Raw genomic sequence first — 9,710 nt, 5'->3', positions numbered from 1 at the left:
AAAAAAAAAAAATCATCTGCCTTATTCTGGCAGTTTGGATCTCTAAGACCTTTAGCCAGAAAAATCCAACTACTTTAATTTCACGACCTGTACATCAGAGAAAGGAGCCTTCTGAAGCGTATAGAAATGCAGAGGCACGTGGCCTGGGTCATCAGCTAGCCAACAGTCGGACAGAAGGAAGAAAAACATCGAATGCTCTAGAAAGAATACTTTAAAATCAAGACAGAGCGCCCAGAAAAAGGCATGTTGATATCATTTCCAGGTGTAGAAAGAGGAGCACAACGACACGAAAACAAAACAAGCGAGAAAACTGGTGAGCTGTGAGGACTCACACTGTGGTGTGGGCGGCCAGGAGTCCAGGCAGCTTACAGCTGGGACGAGGCTGGCGAGCACAGAGGCATAATGCTGTGCTGTACTAGGGCTTCCTAAGTACAGGTCCTGCCCTCCTGTGTCACAGTTACCTCGGGGACCTGAAGAGAAAAGGCTCTCGGGGCCTCCTCTGGAGCCACTTAACCAGAATGCCCAAGGAACCAGGAATGCGCGCTCACGTTTAAAACCTCCATGCTAAACCGCAGCCAGCTCCCGACCCAGCCAGAGGGCCTCAGCCCCAGCCCACCCTGCCTGAAGCAGTACAGCGGGAGAAGCGGGGCCACAGAGGCTGCCACAGAGCCCCGTGATGTCAGCAGCTTGCAGTGGCCGCAGCAGGGCCGCTCACACTATAGAAATCTACATGCAATCCGTGGCTTCCTTTATTGATCAGACCATGGGCCATCTGTCCACATCCATTTATAGAGTGTCACCAGCAGGCAGCCGGACCATATGCTTACACACTGTCCTTGGCCCCAAAGCCGAAAATTATTTGCTCTGTTGCCCTTTACAGAAAAAAAAAGAAAAAGAAAAAGAAAAAATTGTCTGCCTTTTTCAAGATGTAGTGGAGAAAGTTAAAGGCTGAGCACACAAATTACACTTCACAGTATGCCGCTCTGGAGTGAGGGCTTAACACACGCAATGAAGCCCGGCCACCCCGCAGTGGTCACAGTCACTCAGCTCAAGCTGGAGCAGGCTGGCCCCTGGGCCACAGCGTGCGTTCTCACTCCTGCGTCTCACCGAGCCTGGCTCCCTCGCACTAGCCAGAACACCGTTTGCTCCCGGGTCGCCAAGGCTGCTGGCTGCTGAAACACAAGTGCAGTGCATCAGCAAAAGCATTTGAGCACACCGCCATCCTGTTATAGAAGTACCTCGCTACTCGAACTTGATTTATTCCACTATTCTGGGGAAGAGGGTCAGTTCATGAACAGAAGCCTTCAGCAAAATTTTGCTTCCATTTGCAAACTCCATGCAAGATGATGAATACCACGTCTGGCATCTTTTCCAAAATTGTAGAACAAATTAAGTTCATGAACCAAGGCACTGCCCTGGATGCTGCTGGCCAATCACCTCGGCCCTCCCAAGGCCCTTCTCTCACCCCCACGTTGCATCTCTCCCCAGGACCCAGCCCGAGTCAGCCTGGGTCTTGGCCGCTCCTGATGCCGCACAGGTCCACATCCCTCTGAGTGCCCTAGCCTTGGCATGCACTGGCCTCCCTGGAGCTGGCTTTGCCTCCTCTGCCCCCTAAACTCATTCTCTGCACCGCAGCTCGGACAAATGAAGAAATGTAAGTCACTTCCAGGAAGGAAAAGCTTTTAGAATGAAATCCACTTAGAATAAAACTGGAGTTCCTTGCCAGAGCAAAGCAGCCTGCTCCCCGCCTGCTGTTTGGTGCTCCCACCTGGCGGGCGCGTCCCCCTTGGTCCTGGCCTAGCGCGGAGCTTCTCCTCAGCAAGGGCTGCAGCCTCTGCCTTGCTGGCTCCTTGGCGCTGTGAGATGGTGCGAGTGCGGCCTTCTCAGCCTGTCCCCAGCCTCTCAGTCCTCGAGGACCACACCACAGCATCTGAGGTGTCCTGCCCACTCTCACTCACGTCTTACCTGCAGGCCCTTTGGTCTTGTTTGCCACACTATCCCGAGAGCCTGGACACCAGGGCTAATCACCAACACTTAAATATTGGTTGAATGAATAGGTGAACAAAAACAAACAAACCAGCGGAAGCTCAGTTTCTGACTCCAAGTCCAATAGCCCCCACAACGGCAGGCTCTTTTGTGTTTCTCACAGCTGTCATCTCTGGGAATGGCCACACACAAGGAGCTCAGGTGTGCATACCTGGCTCGAGTCCGCCACTCCAGCCCCAAGTCGGATTTCCCAGGTGCCCAGTGCTCCCAGCACAGCGCACGCAAACTGCTGCGTGGCCCGGCCCGCGCCGGCACCTCTGTAGGATTATGAAGGCGCCCTGAGCTTCACGAGGGTTTTGCAGGTGCTGCTCCTCCCACCATCCACTGCTTCAAGTGACGCGAACAGCCCACAGTGGCATGTGTGCTCTGCCATGTGCTCTGTCATGTGTTGCAGGTTCACCACCGCTGGCCTGCGTGCTCTGGCCGTGTGTCCACGACAAGCTCTTACTCAGGCTTCAAAATCCCCTCAGATGCAAATCCACCTCCACTCTTTTCTGAGCGGTCTCCCTCGAGAGTCAGGCCCTAACTCCAGCGGCTTGCCCCTCCTCCTGTGTTCTAAATGTGATCTCCAGAAATGCGCCATCACTGGGGTACTGGCAGGGGCTAAGTGGGGCACCAAAGTAAGCCAGCCCAGTGAGGCCAGTGTCCCGCAGGAGAAGCCCGAGACAGCCCCTCACCCTCTGTGCCATGGGCAGGCGCAGCCGAGGGGTCCGAAGGTCATCCTGCTGACTCCAAATTGACCACACTCTGACCTGGGACCGCCACCCTTTAGAACACTGAGAACTGTGTCTGCCTAGTTTATAAGCCACTCATTTTTAGGTGTTCTGCTTTCGACGATGCTGGAGTTAGAGCAGTCCACAGGACCACGACCCTTTGTTGGACGAGGTGAGTTAGACCACAATGCACCTGACAGGGCGTGGCTGCCATGGGCTGTGGTCACTCTTTGGTGACGTGCATGAGGAGGACGCTGTCTGGCCCGCTACTCACAGGGTTAGAATGCAGCACGGTGAAGAACTCTGGGCTGATGAGGAACTTCACGGGGGGCGACTGTAACAGCAGCGTGAGCCTGGATCTGGAGGTAGAGTGCGGCAGGACGCTCTCCCGGCGGAAGTCTGCGGACACGGCACAGGCAGTCAGGGCTGCGCTACTCCCTGCAGCCCGTGCTGCCACAGAACTGACCCATGCCTGAAGCATCTGCTAAGGTTCCCTTCCCCTAAATCCTTTCTCTTTGCTATAAATCTGTGCATAAGACCCAACTCTTTTTAATTACACTGAAATAAAATGGAGTAACACTTCTTGTCCCTAGTTTAGCATTTAGCCCATCCTTACAATATGCGTTGAATGACTGGACTCTTTTTCCACCATCCCACAGATTCAGAGATGATAGCAATTTATATTCTATGTAGTTTTGTGATTCTTTTCTGAGTACTGGCAAAAGGTCAAGGATTTGAAGAGGTTTCTGGGAGGCTCTAGCTTTGCAGGTGGGTTAGCAGACCTTGGAGAAGATCAAGCACTCAGCTTACTGGTTCTTCTCTATGTTCAGGTGGTCACAGAAGCAAACCGACCCCAGGCTCCTACCTGCGCTGGTTTGGTGAAAGTCGGCTTCCTCCCCAGCCCCATCCATAGTGCTGGCGTTCTCCTCCGGCCTCTCGTTGGTCATGGTTCTGCGGATGCTCTGGTAACTGAAAGCAGAAGCCCAGGGTTACATTCCAGCAGCTCACAGGATGGGACTCCCGCTCCCCCAAACCAGAGGCCGTTCCCTGCTCCTTGGGCTCAGCTGCCTGCTCCCCTGGCCCTGGCCCTGGCACTCATGGGCCGTCTGTCCTCTTAGGAAACTGCACTGCACTGAGCTCTTCCACCCATTTCTTGTGGAACTTCTTCCTTACAAGTAAATTTACCTTTTTTAAAAACAAAGTCATGGTCCTTAACCAAAGAAAACTTGAGAGAAAAATTACACTCCACAGAAATTTGTTTAAAAAAAGAAAAAAGAATGGCTGATTAAAAAAGCTTCAGGTGACAAGATGCATCGCAAAGAGAGGTGGTAGAGGGCAGAAGCTTGGCTTCAGATTATTCACCTGCTTTACTGAAAGCCATTGCCAAGGGCCAGCTCAAGGGTCCTCATGGCTTATTCCCGCTTGGGTCCCCAAACAAGCTGTGCATGTGTGGGATCTTTTTAACCTAGAGAGACCCGGTGAAGTGTGGGACTCCATGGTGACAGGCACAGCACAATGACAGGAGTCCAGAGACAGCCCCGTCCCACCTGCAAGCACCCCACCCACACACAGAGGAGCAAGGCCTCACCGCCGGTTCAGCTGCTCCATCTGCTGGATGGAGTTCGACCTCTGCAGCACCTGGGGGGCCGGCGGGGCTGTGGGCCGCTGCCACGTTGTGGTCCTGTTCACATGGTCCACGTAGAAGATCCTGCCGTGGCTATCGATACGTGCCTCCCAGTCTATGGGAGAGTGAGAGGCAGGAGGGGTAAAGAGAGGGGCGGGGACTCAGCAGCCTCAGCACCCGCTGTGCCCGCCATGCATGACACAGGCTGGTCACACACACAATGGCCCTGCACAAGCTGCTGACTGCCACACCAGCCGGCCCTTCTCGCCAGGCCTCTGGAACCTGCCACTCCTGGGCCTGAAGTCCACCCCGTGGTTACCAAGCCAACCTCCTAAAACATCTCTAAGTGCAGAGAACCCTTCCAGATCGTCCCACAACGCCCACCTGGGACAGAGCAGTGCCAGCAGACTGTCCCCAAAACACATGGACTTGGTACCTTCATAACTTCGGTATTCATAGCAAAATTAATATGGCATTTATTTTTTACCAAAACTTGATTTTCCTTTTTTTATTCTAGTTTAGGTGAAATACTCACAGCTGGAAACTTCTGTGTCTGCACAATATTTATTCCCAATTATAGTGCATTTAGTCTTTAGAAGAAAAGTGGGTGACTAATGGTAACCTAGTGGCAGCCCATACCCTCTCCTGCGTGCTTCAGTTGGTACCCTCCCAACAAGAGCATGTTTCCAGACGAAGGTCAACTTCTTCCCTCTAACCTCACGCAGACACAAGACATTAAAATATTATACTACTTCCTGGCATGCCTACATCCCAGCAATCAGGAGGCTAAGACCAAAGGATCACCAGGAGTTCAAGATCTGCCTGGACCACATGGTGAGTTCAAGGCCAACCCGAACTACATAGCAAGACCCTGTCTCAAAACAAAACAAAACGAATTTTAGATGATTTAATTGTATGTGACTCAACAACATTATGTGTGTTAGCATTTGTAAGTAGATAGGTTTATGTGCATGTTCAGCCCTAAGACAGCCGGACACCTCTCCCCATGGCTGTGGGGAGACCACTCCCCTACCTACACCCACAGAGCACATCTTCTCAGAAGGCAAATTCATGGGTACCTGCTATAGCTGGGAAGGGTGACAGACAAGGAAACACAGAACAACAAAGATCTCCTCTTCACCCAGTGTATGGGGTGTGTCTGATGTCCCCCAGAGCCTCATGCAGTCATGGTGCGGGCTTCTAGAGATTAGGACTGACTCGTGGTCCAGAGCTGGGATTATGGCGCGAGTGCTACGCCCTCCCTGGGGCAGGAGCCTGCACACAATGCAAGGGAGGGAGAGGGGCTGGCTCTTGCTGCTCCTCCCTTCTGCTCTTGCTGCTTTTGCTGTTTTCCACTGCCTTGAATGGCTGCCCTCTTCCCTGTACTCCTCTGCCTTAGAGCCAGCCAAGTATGGACTGAAACCTCCACAAACTGTCAGCTAAACAAACCCTTCCTTCCCTACTTTGGGTGTCGGTATTTTGTGTCAGCAAAGATAGAAAAGTAACAGATACCTAGAGAAGCAATTTACATATGTACATCTCTGTGCTGTCATCCTAAATCAGCCAGGTTTCTCCTGAGAGGCTCAGCGCTCCCCAGACTCTCCTGGCCACCTGTCCCCTGGCTTCCTCACAAATCCATGATCTAATCCTGGACCCAGCAGGGAGGGGTGCAATCCTGCACCCCCAGCATTGATGCCCTGGGGGATGGAGCAGAGGCTCCACCACAGGCCCCAGGTAGGGAAGACCCACGTGGTGGCTCCTGGACGCAGTGGCCCCTGGCTGGAGCCCACACCCTGCTGAAATCCATCTTTTGTCTGTCTCAGCACATTGTGATTTAAGGCAAATGGCAAACTTTATTGGCAGCTCCAATGCTGTCAACGCGACATTTCCAAAGGGCCTCGTGCTGAGCCTGGGGCACAGTGACAGACTGTAGGCACAGGAAAGCATCTTCAGGGGCTGAGGTTCAAACCCTTCGCTCTGCCCCTGGCTTTGCTCCTAACTGCCTTCCCGTCTCAGAGCTTGCACAACCAGCTACTCCCTTCTCATGCCCGTTTCATGGTGGCCAGAAAAATTCATGCATGGCGCTGTGTCAAACCAAACGCACATGAAAACAAATGGCCGTTCTACCCCCCAGAGCATTTTTATTAGCTCTCAATTTTAAAAATGCTGAATAGGTCCATTAGAGATTTTAAAAAAGCAAAGTAAAAGAATAGAGATCAGGAAGCGGAGAAACACTGCCAGCCTTCCAAGCAAAGGTTATCACTAAATGTGGCTCTCAATCTTCTGGCAGTGAAGGCAGAAAAGAAAATGCGCGGTCGCATACTTTCCATTTCTTGACAAAAAAAAAAAGGTTTTACAAAATCTTCAAAGATAGGCCTGTCTCTTGGAACTAACTGGCAGGAATTTGCCTCATAAGCTGAGCACAAGGCCTTTGGACAGCTGGATGGAAGCAGACGGGGGGCTGCGGGAGCCACAACGTCTTCATCACCCAGCATGGGACATGTGATCAAGATTTAAAATACCATAATGCTGTGAAAATAAAGGCGCCTGTGGTCACCATCCATGAAGGCCGGAAGCAACCGTAAGTCACGGGTCAATAAAGACATTTCCATGTTCAACAGGGAGAATGAGAAGGGGGAATGAAAACTTTGCTTTCTAAGAACACAGGATGTCGAATGCACACCACACCTGTCCCTGTCGAGTGCTGTATCTCAGGCCCTTGCGCTTGCCAGGCAAATGCTTATTCTACTGAGTCATCTCCCCGGCCCCTGTTAGGGCTGGTTTCTTCTTGGTATAAGAAATCATCTGGGAACAAGTTTTGCATCATGGAAGATTTTTTCAGATGAATGATGCTAAAGTCAGACAAGCAGAGCTAGAAGACTGGGAGGCCAGCACGTCCTTCTTCTGCTATGGTGTCCAACAAGACGGAGATCAGCGTGCATGGAGTGACGAATGGTGTGTGTGTGTGCATGCACGAGTGTGTGTGTGTGTGTGTGTGTGTGTGTGTTGCACAGTTTTGGAAAACTAGAGGACAGAACTGGTATTTTCTGAGGTCTCTTCTGGCTCTCAAATTCTAGGAACATATAAAATGATGTCCTTTTTATTACACTAGCACCTGGCAACACCTCAGTATCAGTTTCTGTGTGCGTTATGCACTGTCTCTAATTACCAAGCGTGACTCTAAAGTTAAGTGCAGGGCCAGGGATTAGCCCAGTGGGCAAGTGCCTGCCTGGCAAGCACGAGGCCAGGGATTAGCCCAGTGGGCAAGTCCCTGCCTGGCAAGCACGAGGCCCTAAGTTCAAATGCTTAAAAAAAAAAAAAAAAAGGAGAGAGAGAAAAGAGAAAAAGAATCATAAAGTTAAGCTGTCCAGGCCCTGGAGCTCTGGGGCACCACCAATCCACGTGGCCACAGCTTGCTCCCGTGCCAGCCGGGGGGTGTGCCAGCTGGGGTGTGTGTGGTGGGTGCATATGGCTCCTCATTTCATGAAGAAGTTCATGAATGCCACATTCGCAAGGCATGATGGCCCCGGCCAACACAGGCCAGAAGCTCTTCAAGGATTAATAAAATGTGGATTCCTATGCCACACTCCAGGCTTTCAGATCAGGCTCTGGATCTGGGACTCCATTATCTTCATATTTAGCGACTCTTCCAGGAGGGCCTGAGCTACACTAAAGCTTGAGGGATGCTGCCTCAAGCAGCACAAGATCAATGAGCACTTAACATGCCAGCTGATTTCCTGGAGAAACGTAGAGAGCAAATGTTAGATTTCTCAGAGGAAAAAGTGAGAAGAACCCCAGAACCTGAGCTTCAGCCACAGTACCCAAAATGAGCACCCAGGAGCTCGGAAGCTGCTACAGCCTGCGTGTGGCGTGTCCCACGGAGGCCCGAGAGGAAAGGCCAACTCTCGGAGTGGTGCTGTTGGCCTGTGGGAGCCCTCCAGGACGTGAGAACCAGAGGGAGCTGGGTCTCGGGGCGTGCTCACGGCCCCTGGCCTGCCCTCGTGCTGCCTCTTGCTTGCACATCTAGGCCACAAGGACAGCAGCTCAGCAGTGCAGCTGCTCTGCCATCACCTGCTCCTTCTCCCAGAGGCTCTGGCGAAAGCACTGTGTCCAGCAGACCGTGGACCGAACCCCAGTGGTGAGCCAGCTGGCTATCTCAGGTGGGCATTACAGGAGTGGAAAGCTGGCTGACACAGACATCCTGAAAGTGTAATATAAATACAAATCTTTAAACAGCTGGACAGTAGGGAGTCTGAAAGCTAGCAAACTACTCCAAGGCCACTGTCACAGCTCCAGTCCCCTAGTCGAGGCACAGAAGCAGAAAGCGAAGGCAAGATCTTTCCTTTCCTTTTTTTTTGCGGAACCAGGGATTGAACTCAGGCCCTTGTGCTTGCCAGGGAAGCGCTTAATCCATTGAGCCATCTCCCTGGCCCATGAAGGCGAGACCTTAAAAGTGTTCAGTCTCAGAATCAACATGTAGGTCGGGCAGGGCTGTCCTGCACCCTCTCTGTTCAGTTCACCATCCTTCCCTCTAACTCCTTTCAAGCTAGTGTGTGTGGTTCACCCAGTTGGTGGCCAAGTGAGACATGACAACTCTCAATGAGGGCTGAGCGTGGGAAGAGGGTTATGTGGCCACAGGACCACATGTCCAGGAAACCAGTGTGGACAGCTGGTGAGTGGGGTAGAGAAGACCACGTGTGGACTTGACTGAGGCATCGTGGACTTGGTAAAACCAGTCCTGAATGCTGTGGAGTAAACTTACAGGCCTGCTATAGAAAAAATTACATCCACTATGATAACATCACCCAAGAGGCAAGATGGTAAAGTCGGACTGAACTAACAGTACTGGCGAAGAGAGACGGAAGCTTTGCGATAGACAGTACAGGGCCATGGTTAGAAGACTGTTGCTATTTCAACAGCCAAGAAGCGTGTATAAAGCACAAACACGAGCAGCTTGGGAGCTGGGATGGTAAGTCCCTTCCTCAGGAGTGGCAGAGGGGACAGCAGGGGTCTCGACAGTGTCCAGGTTGCCACTGAGAGCGGTCTGGGGTGAGATCAGCAGGCGGACGAGCTTTCTTCTGCTATATTTTATCTGAAGAAAATGTTCAAAACAGTCAAGTCATTGCCTATGCTGCTCCTACTCTTCAACTTTTAAGATAATAGCTTTTTAGATTATCAGTATCGTTTCCCTCAAAACTCAGTTTTAAGCTCTAGAGAGCAAGTGTCCCGAGCCCTACAAAGTGCAGGAACTCTAAGATCAACCAGACTTTTCAGATTCACAGTCTATGTTTGGAGGACCGTGGGTGGAGGACCGTGGGTGGAGGACC

The 9,710-nt window shown here is 51.8% G+C and overlaps 1 protein-coding gene across 2 annotated transcripts in view; it reads right to left on the bottom strand.

Annotated features, from left to right (window-relative positions):
* The window catches only part of Hecw2 (HECT, C2 and WW domain containing E3 ubiquitin protein ligase 2), a 207,115-nt gene that overhangs the window by 85,334 nt on the left and 112,071 nt on the right, over positions 1-9,710 (bottom strand). For both annotated transcript variants that reach the window (XM_004628611.2, XM_023712305.1), the window contains exons 10-12: positions 4,348-4,498; positions 3,625-3,728; positions 3,034-3,158 (exon numbers count right to left, since the gene is read on the bottom strand). In XM_004628611.2, the coding sequence (XP_004628668.1) occupies positions 3,034-3,158; positions 3,625-3,728; positions 4,348-4,498 (380 nt within the window). The remainder of the gene's footprint in view (positions 1-3,033; positions 3,159-3,624; positions 3,729-4,347; positions 4,499-9,710) is intronic.

This window comes from Octodon degus, unplaced genomic scaffold, assembly GCF_000260255.1.
Source record: "Octodon degus isolate 3935 unplaced genomic scaffold, OctDeg1.0 scaffold00025, whole genome shotgun sequence".
Lineage (NCBI taxonomy): Eukaryota > Metazoa > Chordata > Mammalia > Rodentia > Octodontidae > Octodon > Octodon degus.
The sequence above is the reverse complement of the archived record's forward strand: the minus strand, read 5'-3'. Positions and strand labels throughout refer to the sequence as shown.